General features: G+C 54.7%; 1 protein-coding gene across 1 annotated transcript; it reads right to left on the reverse strand.

Moving 5' to 3' along the window:
* Nucleotides 1–5,302: 5,302 nt before the first annotated feature.
* LOC309603960 (olfactory receptor 6X1-like) lies at nt 5,303–25,776 on the reverse strand (the record flags this gene model as incomplete). The annotated part of the gene is given in 4 exon segments (XM_082338832.1): nt 5,303–5,719; nt 5,721–6,269; nt 20,145–20,276; nt 25,621–25,776. Coding segments are annotated over 4 exon segments (1,254 nt in total).
* Between the last annotated feature and the right edge of the window lie 711 nt (nt 25,777–26,487).

Raw genomic sequence — 26,487 nt, forward strand, 5'->3', positions numbered from 1 at the left:
TTATCAGCAAACTTTGATAACAAACCTTTGAGTCCTGCATCCAAGTCATTTATGAAGGTATTGAAGAGCACTGGCCCCAACATGGATCCCTGGGGAACCCCGCTAGTGACTGGTCGCCAGCCCAATGTAACCCCATTTACTATAATCCTTTGAGCCCGGCCCATTCAGCCAATTGCTCACCTGTGGGATATCTGAAAAGCCAAGGACATGTAGTGAGCAACCCAGACTCAGACTATGTGGACTTAATCTGCATTAAACACAAGAGGAATTCAAGGATGCTGCGAAGGTCGACTGCGGTTTGGAAGACATGAAACAAGCAGATTAAGAGGAAGAAACTATTGGCTTGCAATGTTGAAAACAAGATATGGGAGAAGCGGGCGGTGCGTGTGAACTATTGTTATGAACGAATCAGAATATCGCTAGTAGCGCATGAACAGTATATTGCCAACCATAGTTAACCAATTAGCGATAAGTTTATGCATGATTAGGAAGGCAAGAAACTATATTAACTAAGCTGTGTAATGTAATAAACCGACATTCTGCTTGATCATATTGATCGTGTGCTGTGTCCCTGACTTCCGCGTCAGCACTCACCCATTGCATTAGGTGTTTATCCAGCTGTATGCTGGACATTTTCTCCAGAAGGATACTGTGAGAGACAGTATCGAAGGCTTTACTGAAGTCCAAAAAGATGACATCGACTGGCTTCCCTTGGTCAGCTAGGTGGGTAACGTTGCCATAGAAGGATATCAAGTTTGTCAAGCAGAGCTTTCTCCTCGTGAACCCGTGCTGGTTGGGACCAATGACTGCGTTGTCTTTCAGGTGTTTTTCAATAACTCCCAGAAGAATTTTCTCCCTCATTTTGCCAGGCACAGAGGTGAGACTGACAGGCCTGTAGCTACCAGGGTCATCCCTCTTGCCCTTCCTGAAGGCTGGGATAACATTTGCCAGCTTTCAGTCAACTGGGACCTCCCCAGATTCCCAGGAGCATTGTCCTTGAGCTTTGAGCTTTGGTACTTTACCTTTAAGTACTAAAGGCTGCAATAATATCACTTTTCTTTACATCAGACTTCTCCAGGGAAGTCTGCAACTGGGTGTTACAGCTCCATTGCACCATCTCCCACCTGATCTCCTTAGACAATTGGCTGCACACAGGCACAGGATTCTTCCTATTTGCAAGCAAAGAAAAGTAAAGCATGATAAAGTTTCATAAACAATACAATACACTCCTCAAGCATATGCTACTTACAAGCTACCTGTAATGAGGATGCCTTTCTACAAGGGATAATCTTATGAGAAATGTTTTACATAGATAGCTACAGAAAGTTAGAGATGAACATAAGAGAAGAGTTTGCTACAAAGGCAATTGTCCTACTGAAAGACATGAAAGCTTTAACTCCCTGAAACCCAAAGCAGCAGCATACGTGAGAGGTATCTGAATGAACAAAGAGTAAGGGGAGGAGAAAACTGGAGAATAATGGAAAGGGCCTTTGTCTAGACAGTCTACTGGTAAGATGACTTTAGAAATGGTCATTGTATCAGGTCAGATGAAAACACACGAACTATTAGAGAAATTAAATACAGTGCATAACAGGCAGAATAGTGGTAATGAAGTTACATGGGAAGACTGATATTTCTGTGGAATATCCCTTTGGAAAGGTCATGGGATTGGTAGAGGTCTCTTGTGAGTGAGGACAAAGCAATGTTGCGCCCATCTCTGAAAGAAGCCAAAGGAGCAACCCAGGGAACCACAGGCTGTACAAGCTCACTTTGGTGAGGAGTAATCTATTGATATGTCAATCGAAGTGTTGATCTGCTGGAGGGAAGGAAAGGCCTGCAGAGGGACCTGGACAGGCTGGATCGTTGAGCCGGGGCCAACTGTATGAGGTTCAACAAGGCTCAGTGCTGGGTCCTGCACTTGGGTCACAACAACCCCATGCAACGCTACAGGCTTGGGGAGGAGCGGCTGGAGAGCTGCCTGGCGGAAAAGGACCTGGGGGTGTTGGTTGACAGCCGCCTGAACATGAGCCCGCAGTGTGCTCAGGTGGCCAAGAAGGCCAATGGCATCCTGGCTTGTATCAGAATTAGTGTGGCCAGCAGGACCAGGGAGGTGATAGTGCCCCTGTACTCGGCATTGGTGAGGCCGCACCTCGAGTACTGTGTTCAGTGTTGGGCTCCTCACTAAAAGAAAGACATCGAGGTCTTTCTGGGGGTTGTTTAGTCTGGAGAAGAGGAGGCTGAGGGGAGACCTTATTGCTCTCTACAACTACCTGAAAGGAGGTTGTAGCGAGGTGGGGGTCGGTCTCTTCTCCCTAGTAACAAGCCATAGGACGAGAGGAAACAGCCTCAAGCTGTGCCAGGGGAAGTTTAGGTTGGATATTAGGAAAAACTTCATCACCGAAAGGGTAGTCAGGCATTGGAACAGGCTGCCCAGGGAAGAGGTTGAGTCTCCATCCCTGGACGTATTTAAAAGAAGGGTAGACGTGGTGCTTGAGCATATCGTTTAGTCGTGGACTTGGCAGTGCTAGGTTAACGGTTGGACTTGATGATCTTAACGGTCTTTTCCAACGTTAATGATTCTATGATTCTATGATATCTCTCGGGTTATATTTCTGGGATCTTTAAAGAGAAGAATGTGTCCAAAAGCAGTCAGCATGGACTTTCAAAGGGTAAAGCATGCCTCACCAGGCTGACAGCCTTCATGATGAAGTAACTGCATTTGTGCATGAGGGGACAATAGTGTATGCTGTTCACCTCAACTTCAGCGAGATTTGTGATGTGTTCTCCCTCACTATTCTTGTACCCAAGTTAGGACATTACGTCCTGGAAGGGCAGACAAACAGATGGGTGAAACACCAGTTGGATGATCAGGCTGAGAAAGCAGTGGTGAAGGGGTCATACCCTACCTGAAGGCCAGTGGGACATACTGGGGCAACATGGGGCAGCACAGGGAACACTCCTGGGCCCTGTGCAGTCTAACAGCTCTATCCATGACCCAGAGGAGGCAACTCTCACCATGTTCAGCAAGAACAAATGCCGGATTCTGCACCTTGGATGAAATAATGCCGGGCACAAGTATAGACTGGGAGGGGAGTGGCTGGAGAGCAGCCCTGCAGAGAGGGATCTGGGGGTGCTGGCTGGCAGGGGGCTCAACAGGAGTCAGCAGTGTGCCCTGGCAGCCAAGAGGGCAAACCGCACCCTGGGGTGCAGTATAATGAGGGGCTCAAAAGAGGGGATGTTGTGGTTTAACCCCAGTCGGCAACTAAGCACCACCCAGCCGCTTGCTCACCCTCCCTCCCACAGTGGGATGGGGGAGAGAATCAGAAAAAGAAAGTAAAACCCATTGGTTGAGATAAAGACAGTTTAATATGACCGCAGAGGAAGGGGAAATACTACTACTACTACTACTACTACTACTACTAAAAAAAAGAATATACCAAACAAGCGATGTACAATCACCACCTGCTGACTGATGCCCAGACCGTCCCCGAGCAGCAATCGCTGCCCCCCGGCAAACTCTCTCCAGTACATATACTGAGCATAATGTCATACGGTATAGAATATCCCTTTGGCCAGTTTGGGTCAGCTGTCCTGGCTGTGCTCCCTCCCAGCCTCTTGTGCACCTGGCAGAGCATGGGAAGCTGAAAAGTCAGTATAACCACTGCTTAGCAACAAGTAAGGCATCAGTGTGTTATCAACATTATTCTCATCCTAAATCCAAACCACAGCACTATACCAAGTACTAGGAAGAAAATTAATTCTATCCCAGCTGAAACCAGGATAGAGGATTATCCCGCTGTATTTAGCAGTGTTGCAGACTCACTTAGAGTACTGTGTGCAGTTCTGGGCCCCACAATTGAAGAAGGATGCAAGGTACTTGAATACATCCAGAGGAGGGCACCAAAGCTGGTGAAAGGGCCGGAAGAAATGTCCTCTGAGGAGCTCCTGAGGGCACTGGCCTTGTCTAGTTTGGAGAAAAGGAGGTGGAGGGCTGACCTCATTGCCCTCTACAGCTTCCTGAGGAGGGGAAGTGGAGAGGGAGGTGTTGGTTGCTTCTCCCTGGGATCCAGCGACAGGATGTGGGGAAATGGTTCAAAGCTGTGCCAGGGGAGGTTTAGACTGGACATTAGGAAGCATTTCTTTACCAAGAGGGTGGTCAAACACTGGAACAGACTTCCTAGAGAAGTGGTCGATGCCCCATGCGTGTCAGTGTTTAAGAGGCATTTGGACAATGCCCTTAATAACATGATTTATCTTTTGGTCAGACCTGAAGTGGCCAGGTATTTGGACAAGATGATCCTTGTAGGTCCCTTCCAAATGAACTATTCTATTCTATTCTATTCTGTTCTGTTCTGTTCTCTATATATACCCATACAGGGTGGATCCCTCCAGCAGCTAGGCTCAGACGCTCAGTCTCCTCAGTAGCTGCCCGGGATACCAGCCTCCCCAGTTGCACGCACCTGGACATATGAGCCCCCTGAGGCTGCAACCCCATTCCAGATGCTGCTACAGACCACCCCAGTCACACACACACACACACACACACAGACTCTTAAGTCCAGCCACTCTGGTCTCTCAGTTGCTGGCACTAATAACATACGGGCTGTCTGACCCCCTGGTCCTTCTCCAGTTGCTGCACTCATCCCCCTGTGCTCACATGTTCACACAGAAAAGAGATTCCCCCCCACAGGAATGAGCTAGAAATTAAGTTTAATGAGAAAAACAGGACAGACTGCACTGGTCGGGATCCTCCCCTACACTTCCCGTAATAAATCCTGTGCAATCCAAAAATGCTCTTCCCCTGCATCCCATAATGTGTCCTAAGCCCCTAGGCGACAATTCCCTTAGTCCAAATGGTGATCCAGAGAGCTGCTCGCAGTGACTCCTCTTGGTGGGTTTCACACCTGGACAACGGGGCTGACGGCTCTCCCAGGGCAGCCCTGGAAGGAGCTGGGACAAAACGTTCCTTCCTCAGGAGCCTGTCCTTTGGGTTCCCACCTGCCACGGTGCCTCTGTGCTCTTCTCGCTTTGTGGAGATGGGCTCTTGATGAGCTGGTGGCTCTCCTGTGATGGCTCTGGGAGCAGCTGGGGCAGGGTATTGACTGGGTTACTCCTCCTGCCATCGGTAGTGCCTTCTTTGTGTGTGCACATGAGCTTCTTCTCACTTAACCTAAGACAACCCAACAAGAACATGCATCTCCTGAGGCAGCTGTATTTGCAGGTTACATACCTATGCACTGGTATTGTTTAGCATATTTAACATAGCAGCTCATTGGAATTGCTGTCCAGAAATGCATCGGGATTAGGGGAAAAGCTGTGCTGTTGCACGGGCAATGGCTTTGTTCAGGGCCAGTATCACAGTCTTGTTTCTAAGACTGTAGATGAATGGATTTAAGAGTGGGTACAGGACAGTGTTCAGCAAAGCCACAATTCTGTTTGTCTCCAAGGAAACATCTCCGGAAGGACGCACATAGAGAGCAATGCAGCTCCCATATGCAATGGCCAAGGTGGTGAGATGGGAAGAACACGTAGTAAAAGCTTTTTTCCTCCCAGCGGCTGCTGGCAGGTGCAGAATACAGAAAAGGATGCCCATGTAAAATGCCAGAGTTAAACATAAGGAACCCAGTAGGATAAACGATAAGAAAACAGAGTCTGTTTTCCAAAGCAGGCTGGGGTCAGAGCAGGACAATGTGAACAAGGGGGAGTTGTCACAAAAAAAAATGGTGGATCTTGTTTGAGCCACAGAAAGTCAGCTTGTAGAGGAGGACCAGATGGTAACTCAAGACTGTGATGCCTATGACCCAAGCAGCAACAACCAGGTGGATGCAGAGCTGAGGCTTCATGATGGCAGCATAACGCAAAGGCTGGCAGATGGCAATGTAGCGGTCAAAGGACATGACGACAAGTAGAACCAACTCTGTACAGCCCAGGGCAAAATAGAAACAGGACTGGGTAAAGCAGCTGCTTAGTGAGATTTTCCTCCTACCAGAACTCAGGATCACAAACAATTTGACGCTTGTGGAGGATGTGAACCAGATTTCCAGGAAGGCCAGATTGCTGATGAAAAAGTACATGGGGGTTTGCAGGCGGTGATCCACACACACGAGGAAAATGATGGTTGCGTTCCCCATCACTGTTGTCAGGTATATGAGCAGAAGGAGCAGAGAGAGAAATAGCTGCAGGCTTTGATCAAGCCCTGAGAAACCCTCTAGGATGAACTCAGTAACTGCAGTTTCATTTTCTGCTGCCGTGCTGAATTTCAGTTCATCCTGCCGAGACAGGAAGATGGCAAAACCCAAGTGTGATTATTTCACCGTCTGGATGAAAGGAATCCTTCCTTCTCTGCTTCTTTCCTTGCTTGCAGTCTTCCTCCTATATAGCACAGAGAGAGAGAGAGAGTCCTTCAAGCCTTTCTCACCCCCTGATTTTTCTGGTTTACATTTCAGTTCGAGTCCTCAGAGAATTTGTTGTCATCTTTCTACCTTTCTCAAACTCTCCCAAAGGATTCTTTCTCCAGAACAGAAGATTTTAAAGAGGCTGTGAGCTATTTCACCCCATTCCTGGCAAATTCCACATTCACTCAGACCTATTGCAAACATCTGTCACACCTATGTGCCAAACTCATCTCTTCTATTGCACAAATGCTAAACCATCAAATGAAATGAAATGAAATACATATGTTGAAAGCAATTCTTTGTATTTTTCAGTAGTACTTGCCTTTTTGCACTAGGAATCCTTGAGAATCTCTTGTTTTCAAAATAAGTAATAGTATCTCTTTTGTAATCCCCTGCTTCCTTCCACACCTTCTTGCTCTCTGTTTCCTCAGGAAAGGGGGAGGGGGTGGAATAGGGACCAAGTATAACTTGTTTTCTTTCGTACTCTAAATAATGACTGAAAGGTATGATGACTCCACAGTCTGTCACACAATCTCATCTGACATCCGTCTGCACTGAAACACGCTTGTTTCCAAAGAGTTGCTCATTGCTATTGCTATCAAATGTCCTGACCTAAATGCAGAGCAAGAGAAGAGTGTCTGGAAGAGATTTGCAACCTTTTTCTTTTGCATGCCAGTTATAGGTTGGGAGGAACCAGCCTCTAGCGTTTTCTCTTGTTTCCATTGACTCTAGAGGGAGCCTGGGGAAAACCAGTTCGCACAGGCACCTGCAGTGAAGCACATGAAACTCACTATTCAAGTCTCAAATCACTCATTTATTAAGGTTGTTTGGTTTTTTTAATGTCAAAATAGACATCTAACAGAAGGAAGCACAAGAAAACTATATGCAATAAAGACTGATGTTTTTCCCTTCATCTTTATATTTGTTTTTAGACATGGAAAGGAGCAGAGCAGATGACTGCCAAAGTAGGATGATTCCAAGTGCAAGGGAAGGAGAGGGAGAGGAGGAGATGGTGGGTTTGAAGCAGTGAAACAGATCTTCTCCACAGGCTGTGTTGTCCCCTTAGGCTCTGTCCCAGGCCAGAATGGGTAGCACTTCCACAAGGAGTAAAATGGGAAGATCAGTACAGGGCAGTGCTCCATGTTTGCACTGACATTTTAGCTTGGGGCTCAGGCTAGTCTTAGATCCCAAATGCCTGGCTTGTTCTTTGCCTCTAGTCTGGCATAGGGGAAGCTCTGCACTCATTTTCTGAGATTAAACCCCTGGCTGTATTTGAGCAAAAGCTCAAGCTCAGTCACCTACAGCAGTATGAGCGTAGTGAATCAGTGAATGAGAGGGGACAGTCACAGTGTCCATTTTCTGGGTCAGTTTAAACACTCAAATGGTTGTGTCTTCTTACTCTCCTGGGTGACACCTCAGTTCTCTAAAATTGTTCTTCTCCTGAATGCACTTTCCTAGGGGAACCTGCAAATTTGCAGGCAGCTTACAACAAAGCAGCTTCTCTTCAGGCCCCGCATCGTCAAGCATGCAGCCGGCATATGCCATAGTGAGTGAAGAAAGATAGGGTATGCAGGTGAAGGATAGCCAGGTGAAGAAGGCCTTGTTGTGGCTTTGCACAGAGGTTATCCTCAGGACGGTGCATATAATGTAGGCATAAACCACAGAGGTCAGTGTGAAGGAGCCCAGCAACACAGCGGAGAAGAGAGCAACGCTCATGTTTCATAGTAGCTGGTGCCCATGCGGGCTGCTCTCAGCAAAGGGATGATGCCGCAGAAGAAGCAGTCTCTGCAGTGGGCACAGAGGGTCTAATGGCATACAGGATGGTGGGGCTGAGTGTGGAGAGAGATGCCATTCCCCAGCAGCTAAAGATGAGCATGGAGCACAGCCAGGAGCTGGTAAGGACAGAGTCGTGTGAGGGGCTGCAAATGGCCCTGCAGCAATCGAAACACATCACAACACATAGGTTAAACTCAGCTGTGCTGACGGAGAAGAAGGGACTTGTAAGCAGCAGCAGAGATATCTTAATCTCCACCATGAGACTGTGTCCTGGTTTCAGCTGGGATAGAGTTAATTTTCTTCTTAGTAGCTGGTAGAGTGCTGTGTTTTGAATTTAGGATGAGAATAATGTTGATAAGACACTGATGTTTTGGTTCTTGCTGAGTAGAGTTTACACTAGTCAAGGACTTTTTAGCTTCTTGTGCTCTGCCAGGTGCATAAGAAGCTGGGAGGGAGCATAGCTAGGACAGCTGACCCAGACTGGCCAAAGGGCTATTCCATACCATATGACGTCATGCTCAGTATATAAGCTGGGGGAAGAAGAAGGAAGGGGGGGACATTCGGAGTGATGGCGTTTGTCTTCCCAAGTAACCGTTACGCGTGATGGAGCCCTGCTTTCCTGGGGAGGGCTGAACACCTGCCTGCCGCTGGGAAGTAGCGAATGAATTCCTTGCTTTGCTTTGCTTGTGCGCGCGGCTTTTGCTTTACCTATTAAACTGTCTTTATCTCAACCCATGAGTTTTCTCACTTTTACTCTTCCGATTCTCTCCCCCATCCCACCGGGGGGGAGTGAGCGAGCGGCTGTGTGGTGCTTAGTTGCTGGCTGGGGTTAAACCACGACAGTCCTTTTTGACGCCCAACGTGGGGCTCGAAGGGTTCGAGATAATGACAGATTTAATTGGAGTGTGCTAGATTGAATTTATAGTTGTTAGTGCTGTTTAGGTATTAATCAGCACGCTTCTGTACTTGCCATGGGGCTTGCTTGCCTTACTGTATATTAGAGTATAGTGCTCGTTAGTGGCTGCTTTTTGCTTTTGCTACTTGCTGAACTGCTTATCATCTTACTGTGCTGTGCCTGGGAACATTTTGATAACAACAACGGCCATGCCCTGGGTTGGCAGATGGCCAGGGCATCGCTGCTGTTTCTGCACTGCTGTACTGGACAGGCTGGAACTCCAGTGTGAACTCGAGTCAAAGGGACTGTGACCTGTGGATGAGTCCATGTGGGAGCAGGACACCCCGAAGCGCCTGTGGACGTGGATAAGCCCATACCAGAGCAGGTATGTCTCAAAGAGTCTGTGGCCATGGTTATGTCTGTGCCACAGCAGGTATACTTCTTGAAGGGATTGTGGCCCAAGGATAAGTCCACGCTGGAGAGGGTACACCTCGAAGCATCTGTGGCTGTGGATAAGTCCGTGCTGCAGCAGGTACACCTTGAAGCATCAGTGGCTGTGCATGAGGTCATGCTGGAGCACCTCAAAGCGTGTGGCCATGGGTAAGGCCATGATGGAGCAAGTTTACTTCTGAAGAGACTGTGGCTGCGGGTAAGGCCATGGTGGAGCAAGTTTACTTCTGAAGAGACTGTGGCTGCGGGCAAGGCCACGCTGGAGCAGGTATATCTCTGAAAGCATTGTGGCCCATGGAGAAGGTCATGTGGGAACAGGTGCACCTCTAAGTGACTGTGGCTGTGGATAAATCCATGCCACAGCAGGTATACCCCTGGAGAGACTGTGGCTCATAGACAAGGCTCCGCTTGGAGCAGGTAAACCGCTAAGGGACTACAGTCTGTGGATAAGTCCAAGCCGAAGCAGGGGCAAGGGGAGGAGTCCATTGCAGTGTTAAACCCAATGGTCTGGTCCAAAGGGGCCAGGGGTGGAGATTGTAATGGAAATACCTTTAAATTGTTGTAACCCAGGATTTGAGTTGCATGTTATGAGAATTACTATAACAGGAACCCCTTGTTGCTAGCCAGGCTAGGAGCAAGGGGAGGAGTTCATTGCAATGTTAATCCTGGCCCAAAGTGGCCAGGGGTGGAGATTGTAATGGAAATACCTTTAAATTGTTGTAACCCATGATCTGAGTTGCATGTTATAGGAATTACCATAGCAGGAACCACCTGAACAAATGGAGGAGAAGCCTTACAAGAAGCAGTGCAAGTGCAGCAGTAACCCGACCTGAGCTGGCTTCGGTGCCCAATAACTCCACGCAACACACCACCTCTCCTGTCCTGAGTGATCACCATCACCGATGGAGCCCAGTCACGGACTAAATGAACCCAATGGACATTATGTGGACATTTGTGGATGTTTATGGACATTTTACAGACATTTTACAGGAGTGGTCCATAGAATAAGTGGGGTGGTGGTTAATGAGGATGTATTGGATAATGTGGGACCTGAGCATGACGTAAATGGTATGGAATAAGGGGTGGATACTGTCCTGGTTTCAGCTGGGATAGAGTTAATTTTCTTCTTAGTAGCTGGTAGAGTGCTGTGTTTTGAATTTAGGATGAGAATAATGTTGATAAGACACTGATGTTTTGGTTCTTGCTGAGTAGAGTTTACACTAGTCAAGGACTTTTTAGCTTCTTGTGCTCTGCCAGGTGCATAAGAAGCTGGGAGGGAGCATAGCTAGGACAGCTGACCCAGACTGGCCAAAGGGCTATTCCATACCATATGACATCATGCTCAGTATATAAACTGGGGGAAGAAGAAGGAAGGGGGGGACGTTCGGAGTGATGGCGTTTGTCTTCCCAAGTAACCGTTACGCGTGATGGAGCCCTGCTTTCCTGGGGAGGGCTGAACACCTGCCTGCCGCTGGGAAGTAGTGAATGAATTCCTTGCTTTGCTTTGCTTGTGCGCGCGGCTTTTGCTTTACCTATTAAACTGTCTTTATCTCAACCCATGAGTTTTCTCACTTTTACTCTTCCGATTCTCTCCCCCATCCCACCGGGGGGGAGTGAGCGAGCGGCTGTGTGGTGCTTAGTTGCTGGCTGGGGTTAAACCACGACAGACTGACAAACATGTTAGGGGGAATGACCAGAGTGAACCAAATATGCAAGAAGGACAAGGTGCTGCGGAAGGGATGCCTGGGGGTGTGGCACTAGTGGTGGAGCCAAAGGATGGCAATGGTGACTGCATTCCCCATGACAGCGAGCAGAGAAATCACCAGCAGCAGTGTGAAAAGGAGGGTTTTCAACTCGCAAAGGACTGAAAAGGCCTTCAGGAAAAATATTCTTGCTCTGGTGTGGTTGTGAGGATCCGTTTTGGTACCCGATCAGTTGAAGGTGTGGCAAGGGAAAGTAATACCGTGCTTGGTGAAATTCATCTTGTTACCTTTGTCAACATTCCCTTCCCTTTTCTTAGGTTTCCTCCTCCTTCTTTCGTGGGCCTCAGAGCAGATGCCTAATTTCTCCAGTGTGGAAATCTGCTGTACCTCCACTATCCTGCTCAGGCTGCTGGCCAGCTTCCTAGACAGGGACAGAACCATTTCTGCTCAAGGCTGCATGACACAATTCTTTTCCTTTGCCTGTTGTGCAGGTACCTAGTGTCATCTGCTGGCCACCATGTCCTAGGATCGGTATTTGGCCATATGCCACCCCCTGCTCTATGCCAGCATCATGAAGCAGAATCTCTGTCTCCAGCTGGTGGCTGGGTCTTGGCTAGCAGGATTACTAATGTCTACCAGAGTCACCGGGCTACTTTCCAACTTAGACTTCTGTGGTCCCAATGCAATTGATCACTTCTTCTGTGATTTTGCCCCACTGCTGGAGCTCACCTGCAGTGACACCACCGTGCTTAGACTGGTTACTTTCATCATCTGCTTTCTGGATGTGGTCTTCCCATTTGTGTTCACCTTGGTATCCTATATCTGCACCATAGCTGCGATCCTGAGGATCCCAGCCACCACGGGGAGGCAGAAGGCCTTCTCCACCTGCTCCTCTCACCTCAGCGTGGCCACTGTTTTCTATGGTACCCTCATCGTTGTCTATATGATACCCAGAACAGCCTCACTGAGGCAGCTCAATACGGTACCATCCTTTTTCTACACCATCCTCACGCCCATGGCCAATCCACTCCTCTGCAGCCTGCGGAACAGGCAAGTCAAGGGGGCTCTTGGAAATGCCCTCAGAAAGACTGTGGCCTGCATCGAGAGCTCCTACCAGTTGTGACCCACCAGGAATGAACAGGTTGTGGTTGTGTCAAGCGTGGACAACTCAGAAGTGCATATTTTGTGTACCAGGTATATCTTTAGAAGTGCAGAATCTGGGGACTGTTTGGGGAATGAGAAGTGGGAAAATTTGTGTCTTAAAGAAATACAGGTCTGGTGCTGAAGAGGGTAAAAAACTTCCCTGGCTTTCCTCTGTCTTTAAAGTAACCACAATTGTGATCCTGCAAGTGGGAGCTGTTGAAATGCTACACCTGCCCAGGACTGGCAGAAAACTTTCTCTAAACATGCTGTTTTCTCTTCCGTTACCCAGCCAAGCTGAGGGGTGGGGTTCCTGCGTGTCTGGGATTCCTCAGGACATCTTCATATTGACAGTGAGAAGGGGGCAGCTGAATCAAGCCCTTCCACTGGACATGTCTAAATCTGAGTAGATGAATCCCATCCTTCCTGTTCTCTGAGCTGTCTAGCAGAGGAGAACTGTGAAAGCTAGTCTGATAGGGTCAGCCCCGCTGGAAAAAAAAAAAAAAAGAAAAAAGAAAAAGTAGATTGTTCTCCAGAAGAAGGGTACCTGAGCTGGGTCTCACCTTCCCAAATTTTTTAAAACAGAAATCATTACTTTCCATTTCTTTCCTTCTCCTAATCTGACCCCCCTCCAGCCCCCCTCTCCCAATGTAATTACTTATTTGTTTCCCACTGGCTGACTTAGATATTGCAACCTGAGTCCTCCTATTTTCTTCTTTCTTGCTCATGGGGCATGACTGAGAACATCCACCCCCAGCAGCGGGCTTTCCCCATTTCCTAAGTTGAGGTATGCGCCCAAGATGGAAATGTCTCCATCACCCCTGATTTGCGCAAGGGCCTTCAGCCCTGACATATTCCCACAACACACTTATTCTTCCTCCACCCACAGACACAAATCCCTTCCCACTTCCAGGCTCAAATCATGGTTGCAAGAATTTGATGCATTCCAGAAGAGGCCTTGAGCTTCTTGGATCTTCTTGGTGCTTATGGCAATGTTCCTGGCTCCCTCCAGATTTGATGGACTTCCTGTCTATAACAAGGGCTTTCTGACAAGCTTTTATGAAATGTTTGTTTTTCTGTCATTCCTGTGTGTGGAAAGAGTAGACACAGAAAAGAAAGAAATATCCACCCAAACGGATGCTGAGTGAAGTGCCAGTAAGAACCAGGTGAGGCACCCCCCTGGCTGTGGCTTCCTGGCAAGAAGTCTGTCCTGAGAAGGGGATCCAGCCTCTGCCACTCTGGAGTGGGGAATCAGCAGTGTCCATGCCACCTGGCAGAGACTGTCTGTCCAAGCAGAGTTACTGTCTTCTCAGCTTTGAGCGCGAGCTTGAAAATGCTTGGCTGCAGGGGTAGTGCCTGCGGGATTATCAGTGCTCCAAAAGAGCAGTCCTTCCAGGTCTTTCTTGAGCAAAAACGGGAGAGTCATTGCTGAGGATGGGCTTTGGGGCCATGTGGGCAAAGCAGAATCGATGAGCAGCCCATCCCCTTAACTCCACTCAACCACTCCAGAAGGTCACAGTGACTGTGCTCTGGTTTTGATTCCCCTAAACCCTCTCTGCTAGGCAGGGGCTCAGCAGGGAAAAATCTATCGCACTGGGCAACACAATTGCCCCAGCTGTACCAGTGTGAGGACACCATCCCTGCGTGTGGTCAAACCATCAGCCTTTGGGTTAACAGCTGAGCACGCTCACCCACCCTGCCACAGGGACCCCAGCCAGGGCTGTCCCCGGGCACGGCTTTGCTGTCAGGACAGACATCAGTGCTGAAGGAATGGGAAGGTCCCTGAGCCCAACGCCCATCCCCAGCCCCATGGAGATGGAAGCCTGCTGTTCACCTCACCTGCAGGGCTGCTGGGGAACAGAGGGGTGCAGGGGGAGGCCCGGCGCCTGGAGGACGGGGTATAAGATTTCTGCCTCCATGTGCCCTCCACAGCATGCCCTGGGATGCCATCGGAGCCTGGGGGCACATCAGTCCAGGGAGGGCATTTCCCTCACCCTGTTGCACTGCTGCTGCTGCAGAGTTGGGGACAGATGTGGCACAGACAGCTGTTGCCCTGGGTGGCAGAGGAGGCTCCTCTCCATTGCCCCGTCCCGGAGTGGGCCAGCGTGTGGGAGCAGCACCTGCAGCAAGAGCCTCCTTCTGCCCCATTGCCCTGCAGAGACCTTGAAGGGGCAGCGCTCTGCAGTGCAGCCCTGTGCCAGGATCAGGCCCCAACTTCCCCCACCTCAGAAGGATTCAAGTGCTGTTTGCTGCAGAGGGTCCCTGGGCACCCAGGGGAATACAGGACTTGTCATAGGCACATCACGGGAGGAGAGTGCCTCTCCTGCTGGCAGGTGTCAAGGGGATGTAGCTCAGTGGCAGAGCACCTGCTTCGCATGTGGGAGGGCCTGGGTTCAATCCCCAGCATCTCCAGGGGTACTTTTGCCCTGACTCCCCAGCCTCAGGCAGGTGCGGGCTGGAGCTCGGGCACTGGTCCTCTCCAGGTCCTGTGGGCCTGCCCTGCCCACCCAGGGCTTGCCTGTGAGGTGAGGAGGGCTGTGGGAGGGCTGTGTGTGCTGCCTCTGCTGAGCCCCCTCTTGGAGGAGAAGCAGGCAGCTGTGCTGGACCTGAGCTCAGGTCACTGCCCTGCACCACAGACCCACCCCACCGCCCAGGGACAATGCTTGGCAGCAGAGTGTGGGGAGACCTCAGGGAGGGGAGAGATGTCAGCAGCACACTAGGAATCATTTCTGGCTGTGCTGAGAGATGTGGTGTGAGGGTGCTGGTCCAGCCCAGGCACCCTTTGGGACCAGGGCCACACTGCCCTGGTGGCTTTCCAGGGATAAGGGTCTGAGATTGTCCTGTCTCCAGGTGGAGATCCCATACCGCATAGGGAAGCGCTCCTCTGTGCCAGCAGGTAGGGCTGTCTGAGTTGGACGAGCCTGGGCAGGGCTGTGGGACTCCCAGCTGGAGGAATGACATTTCTTATCCTGACCCTGTCTCCAAGTGCTCCTGCTTCCACCATCACCGCTGGCTTAAGCAGAGCCTCAGCTCAGGGCATGTGGAGCTCCTGAGGCCAGACACAGCCCACAGACATGGGGTTGGTGCCCACCTTTTGTTCCTGGGGTGTTTGGTGTCTCTGTCGATGTTGCGCTGGTGGGATCAGGGAGGCACAGGCCTGTCCACAGCCGTGCACAGGCGGGAAGGGCCAGATGGTGCCTTGGCTGGTCCCGCAGCTAAAACACCCGCAACCAAACTGGAGTGTGAGATACGGCCTTTCACTGCAGGGTGCTCAGCCCCTGGGAACAGTGAGCCCAAACTAAGAGAAATAAGGCTGCCTTCCTGTTGGCTTTCCACAGTTGTGCTCTCCCCAGCGTGGGGCAGCAGTGCTGAGAGTTGGGGGTCTCACTGTGACCCCCCCCTCAGGTAGGTCCTCAGGAGCTGCAGGAGGAAGCACAGATCTGGGGCACAGTGACAATCCTGCTTTGCTGCAGAGAATGAACCCAGCCCACAGGGCCAGACTCTTCAGGTCCCAAAACGCCATGAAATGAGCTCTTTCTGCTCAGGTCTGCTGCCCCCTCAAGCACACCAGGCCTGTGGCTCTCCCTGAGGAAGAGGAGGCAAACCTCTACCAGGTGCCAGAGTAAGGGAGAAATATAATAGATGTGGGAGGGCAGAGCTGGTGGGGAGGTGGCATGGGACAGACACTGGGCTCTCTCGCTGGTCCCCACTTGGGGCACCTTGAATCTGCAGGTCAGTGTCCATCCTGCCCATAGGACCCACCATCCTGTGTTCAGAAGATAACACTCCCCTCTTCTTCTTTACTTCACTTTTATACCTTATTTCTCTGAGATGCAAGGCTGGAGCTTATCCCAGTGGGAGTTCTCCAGGGGATGGAGGCCGTGTTTGTCATGTCCATGCATATCACCAATCACTGTGGGAGTCTCGCCCTGGGAACACTGCTCTCCTGTGGCAGCTGCCAGCAGGAAGGCTCCAGGGTATGGAACAGAGGGATGTGTGAGCCTGGGCTTCCTCCAGATGCCCCCAGGGGTGGAGGAGCTCCCAGCAGGGAATGGGGCAATGTGGAAGTGGGAGAGGATGTTGGCGACAGCCGCCTCCTGTCCTCTTCTCCTCTAGGGCCAGATCCTGCTGTTGGCGGCAGTACTGAGCTGCAGCAGCTCCCCACAGGGAGCCAACCCACCTTCCAGCCTGCAGCAGAGGAGCTTCACCCAAGGCTGAGGAAATGGGTGCTCCCGCTGGGGGGCATCACGGCACCTATCAGAGAGCCATTTTGACTAGAAACTGCCTGTGGCCAGCAGGATGGAAATGGCTCTGTCAGCAGGATTATTCCCCAGGCACCAGGGGCTCTCGCAGCCCCACAGCCTGACCCCGAGCCTGCTGTCCCTGAGACGCACCCCTTCCCTACTGTTCCTTTGTTCTCTGCTCCCCTGAGCAGCCTCAGGGAGATGACCCGACACCTGGGCAGGCAAGCAGCAGCTCTGGGTCAAAGCCCCCAGAGACTTTTAATAGGAACCAATATGGATGCACAGTGTGAAAATGGGAATAAAAATAGAGGAAACTCCCAGCCATTTCTGCTGCCCCTGGTAAAGGGAGACGGTTCCCTGGTGCTCACGGCTCTCCCAGCTGCACAGGCCTCTCCTCCCTCCTGCCTGCACCCAGCTGCACAGCAGGGATGGGCTCTCCTGGCCTGGGGCTCAGGGACTGTTGGGCACCAAGCTCCACTGTCACAGCCTTTGTGTCCTCACGGGGATGTGCCAGAGACGCCTCTTCAGCATCATCATAGCCCATGCTCCCCAGGGACACGGACGAGGTGTCTCCTTCAGCTCCAGGGACCCCAGCACTTCTCTGGGAGCACAGGCTGCTCCCTGCAAACAGCAAGTCAGGACATTGCAGTTTGCCCCATGGGATCTGTGCATCACCTTCCGCCCCACTCCTCACCACATTCAGCTCTTTCTCCCACCCCCAGTCCCTCCAAGGAAAACTCCTGGGTCAGGTTCCCCCTTCCCAGGAGCTTTGGGTGTCCGTACAGTAGCAACTTGGGTGGCACCAGGGATGTCACCCCAGGAACCGGCAGCGCTATCTTTCCCTCTCACCTCCGAATGCATCCCTGGGCCCTGCTCCCTCCGCTCGTGCCCTGGGCATTTCCCAAGCTCCCTGCCCAGGGGCAGCATCATCCCCAGGGTCAGAAACCTCCCTGGCATCATCATAGCCATCCACTGGGTCATGTCCGGGCAGGACAAGAACATCTGAAAGGAGAGGGCAGCTGGTGACAGTGAGAAGACACATCCTGCAGAGCAGAGGATGGGAGGATGCACAGGGACACAGGGCTCACACGCTGGTGTTGGCAGCACCACGGGAGACCCCCATGTCCTCCCCGTCTGTGATGGTGACACTCTGTGACACCTCTGTCCTCCACATGGCTGCAGGGAGGTCAGCCCCTTCCTGCCTCCATTACCTGGTGCCGATCCCACACCATCCTCCTCCTCGCTGTCCCCAGGGGAGGGCTGCAGCTGGGTCAGGGACTCCTCTGAATAGGAGCCTGGAGAGATGCACAGCGGGTGTTATGGAGCGAGCCCCACGGACCTGTCTCATGGTCAGCGCTGCTGGGGAAGGGGGACCCACAGAGGCGGGGCTGCATGGGGAGGAGGGCTGGGAATCACCCTGCTCCCCCGAGACAAACACCATCTCAAAGGTGCTCCCAGAGCTGCCCTAGCGCAGCCCCTTCCCTCACTCCTCGGGTGTCACATGGGGTGCAGGGGCAGGAAGAGAGGGGCTGTCCAGCTGGGATGGGCAAAGCTGGTTGGGAGGAAGCTCCTCTCCCGGGCCCAGGACCTGGATGCTCCCCCCACAGACCACACGGCCCCAGCGCTGCAGGGACCATGGGCTGGGAGGCTTCAGGGGATCAGCCCTGTGTTGGGGCCAGGGGAAAGGGTCCTGCAGATGGGCCTGCAGGGAGGACCCACACCCACCTGAGCGACCAAACCTTGCCTGCTTCTCCCACACCGGGCTGTAACCAATCTCCTCATACACGGCCTCGGGGAAGAGCTCCTGAGCCCTCCTGGAGCCTGGGGACAGAGGCAGGGCTGGCACAGGGACAGGCAGAGGGGCGATGGGACCCCACTGTGCTCCCCCAAACCCGTTCCTTTGGCCAGCCCAGGACTGGTCTGACAGCACAGCCCCATTGTGCTGTTCAGGCACGGCCGCCACATCCCCAGTGAGGGCAACATTGCTGTGGAGATTATCTGGGGCAGCGTCACCCTCGCATCATCCTTTCGGAGACAGCACTCATGCCCCTCTGGCCCCTGGGTCTTTCCCCCCTTGTCTGACCTTGGAGCAGCTCCCATGTTTCCTCGCCACCCGGAGCTGCCCCTTATCTGCCCCATGGGCCTATAGCAGGGCCCCTGCCCTGCCGGGGGATGGACGAGGATGGGCAGGGCTGGGCAGAGGGACAGCTTGGGGACCTGACACCATGGAGATGGACTCTACTGCCCCATGCTCCTCCTGCCAACTCCCTTGCCCCAGAGCCCCCTCCAGCACTACCCAGAGCACTGCCAGCCTTGGTCATCTCCACTCTGTCATTTCTCTCCTCGCCCCATCACTACCTCCCCCCGCCTCTGGGCTCTCTCCACCCCTTGCTGCTGGTGCCCCATGGCCAGGCAGTCAGTGGGGTGGTGCATGGGACAGGTGGCAGCACACAGTCTCATCCCCCCAGCTCTGCCTGTGCCCCTCAGTGACACCCCGCAGCACCCCACAGCCCTTCCAGGAGGCATGGTCCCTGGGACTGCTATGGAAGGACCCACCTCTGCGCCCAGCCCTGGCGCTTAGCACTTGCCCAGCCAGGAGGGCCAGGAGCAGGCAGAGAAGGGCCCCCAGGATGATGCAGATGATGACGGGCACTGAGACTCTCCCGCTGCTGGTCAAACGACCTCGGGTAGGATCTGCATGGGCAAGAACATGGAAGGGGCAACACCAGGCCTGGGAGAGGTGGGGACAACACCAGTCCTGACTCACATCACTCAAGGCAGCAGAGGCTGGAAGACCCCAGAGCTGAGTAATGGGGAAGCTTCCACCCTGCTGAGGAAATTACAGCCCTCCCCAACTCTCCCACCACCACCCCAGTGCCTCCTCCTGGGAGCTTCACACCCCAGCAAGGAGCCTCTTCCATCCAGCTGTGGGTCACAGCCTGGTGCTGGGGATACCCAGCCTCGGGCGGGAGGATGAGTTACCTGCTCGGGGTGGGGATGCTGCTGTCCTGGCTGGAGCTGCAGAGGAGGAGAAGGAGAGCTGGGCTGAGAGGACGGGTGTGCGGGTACTGGGGAGCCTCCTTCCCAACATGCCCTGTGTGTGTCTGGAGATGTCCTTGACACACCCCACCCAAATTGCCCCTCCAGTAGTGCTAGAAAGGGAGGCCAGGACAGGGCCCGCGGCCTCTGCTCTGGGCAGCAGGCAGGATGGCACAGGCAGCCCAGGGGACAGCCCTGGGGCTGCAGGGCCCCCCAGGCAGTGGCCTGAGGACACCCAGCTCCACTGAGGCTGCTCCCCACCTGGCGCCAGGCTCCTGCACTCTGCAGGAATGGTCTCGCTCTTGGGAGGTCAGGGGCCATGCCAGGACCAAGTGGACGAAAGGCCTTCTCTAGCTCCCTGCCAACACCTGAACAAGAGGTCCCAGCCCTGCCACTCACCTGAGCAGAGCACAGCAGCGTCTTCCTTATGCCGGCAAGCACCGCCATCCCCGGGCCGGGCCCAGCAGTCCTGCAGGGACAGCTCCGTCCCCCGGCACTCCACCTGCTCCAGCCAGATGGGGCCTTGCCCCATCCCAAATGCGGACTCATTCAGGGCAGACACCGCAGGGCCACAGCCCAGCTGCCTGCACGCCACCTCGGCATCCCGCATGTCCCAGGAGTCGTCGCACACCGTCCCCCAGGAGCCGCGGTGCCAGACCTCCACTCTGCCCGAGCACCCGTCCTCGCCTCCCACGGCACGAATCTTCTCTCTGTCTGGAGAAGGCAAAGAGCTCCCATGGCACCCAGACAGCAGGCAGAGCCCTGCCAGACAAAAAGGGTACACAGAAGAGCAGCTCAATACCTGTGCAGCTCGTGGAGTTGGGGCATGGGGCCAACGGGGCCAGGGACATTCCTGGGTGTCGCCCTGAAGAAAGAAACCCTGTAGTGAAGGGGGCTGGGATCGTGCAGAACACAGCAAGGCTGAGCTCCACTTGTTCCTCCCTGTACCATCTTGGTCATGGCAGCATCTGCATCCCAGTCAGTCAGGGGACACGCGCAGGTCTAGGGGGACCCTGACTGCTCAGCCCCTAAAGGTCCCTGGTTCACAGAGCAGCAGTTGTGTGTCTATGGAGGGAAGACTCTTCTGAACCCCATCTGGTCTCTTCTGAGACCTCACCTGGAGATGCCTCTGCCTTCCCCAGGCACTGCTGGCAACCTGGGTGGCAACTGCTGCTGGATGTGTGTTGCTGGGGTCACATTTTTGCCACCAGCAGGAGTAGGGTCTGACATGGAAAGAAAAGCCCCTCCAAGCTCTTTTTCGCATTTGGCTGTGCCCAGCGGGGAGCAGGAGCTGGGGTGACACTGGTGCCCGAGTGGCTCAGGGTTACCATTGCAGGTGATGTGGATCTCATCTCGCAGGTCTTCACATGACTGTGGGTCCCAGGGAGTGGAAGGACACTGCCAGAAGGAGCTGGTTTTCTCCCCACACTGCACGTTATCCAGCCACGCAGGGCCAGACAGCCTGCCATAGGGCAGGCGTGTTTCCAGGGATCCTCCATCCCCGCAGCCCAGTTCCTTGCATGCCAGCGACACCGTGTCGAGAGTCATCGAGTTGGAGCAAATGCTCCCCCACGTCCCATTGTAGAAAACCTGCAGGCGCCCGGAGCAGCCGTCGCTGTTCTCCAGCCTCAGGGCCACAAACTCTGGAAGGAAAGGCACCAAGGGGAACAGGCTGGTCTGGGGCTGTGGGAGACGGGACACCTCTGCACCCCCCAGGCCCTCAGCCAGGCAGGGGCATGGCCAGCACATCCCTCTTGCACCCAGGGGCAGAGAGAAGTCCCTGATGCACTGACATCCCTGCCCTTCCCGCTAACACTGGGGAACAGCTGAGCTCTCCAGGGCCCCCCAGTGGGACTGAGGGTGCCCGTGCATGGGTGTCTGCAGCATGGGCTCAGGCAGGAGTTCAGAGGCAGCCAGGAACAGCCTTGGACATGCGCAGCTCTCCCCACGTCCCGGCCTCCCCAGGAACCAGGGTCCCACCACAGACCTGAGCAGATGACTCCTGCGTCCTCTTTGTGCCCACAGTCATGCTGACCCCAGGGCCTGGCAGGGCAGTCCCAGAGAGCAGCTTCAGCCCCGGAGCAGTTCATGCCATCCAGCCAGATCTGCCCGGAGCCTTCCCCGAACCGAGCGGAGCCAACCGCCTCCACTGCCCCTCCACCGCCCAGCTGGTGGCAAACGACGGCAGCATCAGACAGGTCCCAGCCATCGTCGCAGACGGTCCCCCAGCTGCCCTGGTAGTAGATCTCCACTCTCCCCACGCAGCGCCCAGCCCCATTCACCAGCCGGACCTGCCGGCTCCCTGCAGTGGGGAGAAACCCCCGTTGCTGTCAGGGGCTGGCTGCACTCTCACCCCATCATCTGGGGGGCCTGTGCAGTGCCGCTCACCCCAGCAAATGACTCCCACGTCCTCCGCAACCCCTCCCTCCAGTGCACTCTCGGGCAGGGAGGTGTTGCATTGGGTCAGGTTGGTCTCCTGCCCTGCGCACTGGACCCCTCGCAGCCCTACGGGGCCCGTCCCTCGCTCAGGCTTTGGGGGGTTGTAGGCTGTCTCTGCTTGTCCACACTGCAGCTGCCGGCACACCACGTTGGCCTCCCGCACGTCCCACTGGTCATCCAGGACTCTGCCCCATGTCCCACGCTGGAAGATCTCCACTCGCCCGTCTCACCGGCTCCCTCCACCCACCAGCCGCAGGGATGCAAAGCTGGCTGAGCCTGGGGAGAGCAGAGATGCCACAGCCATCGGCGGCACCGGGGAACATGGCACCCTTCAGGGAGGAGGGCAAGGCAGAATTCTCCGACCAAACAGGACAGGATTGAGCCTTGTGCTGACAAGAAGCAAGGGCAGAGCCCTGGCCCACTCTGCAGCTCACACCCAGGTCTGCTGCTGCTGGGGGCACCCAGGCAGCTCCTGCCTGCGTGGTGGGAGGAGGCTCTGCAGGGCTCTCTGTGGGGATGGGATGTGGTTGTCTGCAGCTCGAGGGATGGAGCAGAGCCCTGCAGCCCTGTCCTGGGCTCATCCCACAGCAGAAAAACACAGGAGCCCAGGCCTGCCAGTGGTGCCAGGGCCTAAGCCGCTGCCCTGGGGGCAGATGCCTGCCTCCGTTCAGTCCCCTGCTCTCCCACAGCACAGCAGTCACTCTGAGCAGGCAAAGCCCTCCAGAAGGCTCCTGGGGAAGCAAGGGTTTCTCCAGGGAGAAATTCAGCCTGGTACTGCGATGGGACCCCTGCTTTGGGTGGCCGTGTCGCACACAAAGGGCAAATGGAGTTAATGCAGCATTTTCCCAGCACTCACCTGAGCAAATGACAGCGGCATTGTTCCCATGGGAGCACGGTGAGGCCCCCAGGGTGATCACTGGGCACTGTCCCAGGTGGGCTTCAGTCCCGTCACAGTGGAATGAGTCTCTCCAGACAGGGCCAGTGTCTCTCCCAAAACACTCTCCTCCAGGAATGGACTCAGCAAACCCGCAGTTGAGTTGACGACAGAGAATGTGGGCATCCGAGAGATCCCAGCGGGAGGCACAGAGGGTCCCCCAGGTCCCCAGCACCTGGACTTCCACCCTCCCTGCACACGCCGTGCTGCCGTTCACCAGCCTGAACCCTGTGTACTCTGGGGACAGAGAAGGAGGACTGAGGGTGGATTGGTGCTCTTGTACCCTCAGTAGCTGGCGCAGAGGCCAGAGGGACAGCATGCCTTTCTTCTCTTGCACTATTTTCATGCTGCAGACAACCCATCACCCCTCCTGTCCTCACACCCGGCCCAGCACAGTCTTTGCTCTGTTCCCTAACCCCCAGCACAGCTCAGGTGTTCAACACCCCACCCTGAGTCCTTACGTGTGCAGGTGACAATAGCGCTGTTCGTGTGGGTGCAGGGCTGGTCCCTGGGAGGCCCCCTGGGGCAGGAGGCGAGGAGGGATTCATTCCCCACACACTGCAGCTCTCCATCCCACATGGGACTCATCCCTTCTCCGAAGTGAGCTGCCCCAGCCACAGGCAGGGCCACGCCGCACTGCAACTCCCTGCAGACCACGTCAGCAGCTTTGGGACCAAAGTGGGAGTCACAGACAGTTTTCCACTGGTCCCGATCATGGATCTCCACCCGTCCTGACCAGTGGCTCTTCCCTTCCACCAGCCGGACAAATCCTGGAAGAAACAAAGCAACTGAGAGTGCTCTGGCAGTTCCCACAACACCTCCAAGCAAGCCCTCACCAAATGACCCATTGCACATCCCAGGGGAAGCTGTTGGGAGAGTGTTGGTGACACAAACACATCCAGGCCCCCCTGCACCCCTTCTCTACACCATCACAGCACTAGAGGGTATGTGTCTGTTGCAGACCCGCAGCAGACCCTGCAGACCATGTTGATGCCTTTGGGAACAAAGTGTGAGAGACAGTTTTCCAAGGGTCCCCGTCATGGGTCGCTATACGTCCTTAAGAAGGGGCTATTCCTTCTGACCAGCCAGCAAGATCCCTCAGCAACCAAAGACCCCTGAGAGTTCCCACAGCCCCCTGGCACGCCCCTGACCACGTCCCACCTGATCTCCAAGGTGGTCAAAGGCAAATAGCCCCATGACCACCCCAGCTGCTCTCACAGGGTGCTGATGGCACAAACACAGCAGGGCCCGCCTGCCGCTCCTCAGAAATCAGCCCAGCCCTTGTGGGCTTGCTTCCCTCCCAAACCCACTGCCACAGGCACTGCTCAGACAAACTGCTGCTGCTCCCCCACAGACCCTGGGCTGCCCGGCACTGGCCCCTGGGCACTGCAGCACCCAGAGCACTTGGGGTCCAGGGAAATGAGCCCAGGCGCTCTTGGCTGCTGCAGCTCGCTCTGCCCCACTGAGCTCAGGGCCAGGCATGAGGAACCTCTTGGTGCCACCAGAAACATGCCCTGTTCCCAGGGGGGTCTTGGGCTGTTGGGCACTGCTGGGAGATGGGACATGTCACGGGGCACAAGTGTAGTGAGGCTGAACCTGCGGTCGGTGTCTGTGCCAGACCCCTGCTCTGGCGCCTGCTGGGGAAAAAGGTCCTCAGTCCTGGCCAGAGTGCACTGCTGGATGCTCATGTCCCTGGCCAACAGCCGGGCAGAGGGCAGGAGAGTGGACAGAAGAGCAGCCCTGGGCTTACACAAGCTCCCAGTGCAAGGGCAGGCACAGAGGAGAGCCAGTCAATGCTGGCAAATCCAGAAGTGCAAGGCAGGCAGGGGCTGGGACAGACATAAGAGGCTGGGCAGCAGGTCAGCACTCCTGGATGGGACCGTGTCCCCACGGGCAGGCTCTCATGGGGTGACCCCGGGAGAGGAATGAGGTGCCACATGCCACCCTGCTCCAAAGGCCAGGCCAAGCGCTCCTCCTCTCTGAGCAACCCCTTTGCTTCAGCCAAGGGACTTGTGCCTGCCAGGGAGGAAAACCCCAAAGCAGCTACCATCCCATGCCCTTCCCCAGTACTGTGGGTGGCCACATGAGTCACTCTTGGTGCCCCTGGCATGGGGGGACGTGGCCCCTGGCACTGCCAGGCAGGTCCTGGGTGAATAAGAGGAGAAAGATGGGAATCAACAGACAATGCAGGGCAGGGTGGGGGATTCATCTGGGCCAGCTCAGGGGCCAGGCAGGGTGTGGGCACCTTAGGTTAGGCTCCCTCTGGGCTTTTCCCAGGGACTGGGAACACCAGCAATGACAGTCCCAGATCGGCAATGCAACTGGCCCCATTGGGCAATGCTCTGGTGCCCACTTGTTGCTCCCTGAGGGCACAGCCAGATCTCTTTCTCTGTCCCAGCCCCAGAGGTGGGGAACAGGCTGTCCCCTTACCTGAACACATCACTCCAGCGTCCTCAGCATGACCACAGTCATTTTCACCCCATCCTCCGTGTGGGCAGTCAGAGAGGGCAGATTCGGTGCCATTACAGCCAACATCATCCATCCAAATGGGGCCAGATCCTGGCCCAAAGTGTCCATACTGAGGAGCTCCAACAGCAGACCCACAGCCCAGCTGCTTACAAACCACTGCCGCATCGTTCATGCTCCAGTAGTCATCACACACTGTCCCCCACTTGCCCTGTTGTTTCACCTCCACTCTCCCAGCACAGGGTTTGCCTCCATCGACCAGCCTCACCTCCACAGCACCTTCAAACACTGACATAGGACCAGTCAGGACAGCACCGAGCTCCGGCACTGTGGGTCTGAGGGAACCCCTGCCCGGGAGGAGTCAGAGGTGCCAGGGTGAGAGCCCACTCCCCTCCAGGCTGTCCCTGGGGACTGCAGGGGTCCCTTCTATCCCCACAGGCTGCGCAAGGCTGGGGATGCCCAGCTCCCATCCTGCTGGGTCATTTGTGGCCCCACACACTTTGGCACCTCCTTCCACCACAACGGCCCCCTGCAACCTGCCCTCAGCCCACACCCACCCAGGGCACCTACCCCTCCCCAGACAGCACCCTGAGAAGAGACCTGCTCCCACCAGGGCTCCCCCAAGCACACACTGCTGCTTCTCCCCAGGGCCCCGAGATCCCCTGCACCACAGCCTGCCCTGGGCATCTCCCAGCTCATCCTCTACCCACAGCCCTTTCCGTGTCCCCTCTGGTGCAACATGATGATCCCAGTGAGCCCTCCCAACGCATGCCCCCTCCTTGTCCTTGGGCATCAGCCCAGCCCTGCCCTTGTCTAGGATCCCCCAGGAAGGTCACCTCTCTGCCAGCCCGTGCGAACAGACACCCCAGGTCCCTTGTCTCCACAGGCACAACCTGCCCCACTCAGGCTGGAGCTCACCCCAGAGCTCAGCACCCCACCCTGAGTCCTTACGTGTGCAGGTGGCAACAGCGCTGTTCATGTGGGTGCAGGGCTGGTCCCTGGGAGA

This window comes from Platalea leucorodia, assembly GCF_965183815.1.
Source record: "Platalea leucorodia genome assembly, contig: HAP1_HAP1_SCAFFOLD_274, whole genome shotgun sequence".
In the NCBI taxonomy this organism is placed as follows: domain Eukaryota; kingdom Metazoa; phylum Chordata; class Aves; order Pelecaniformes; family Threskiornithidae; genus Platalea; species Platalea leucorodia.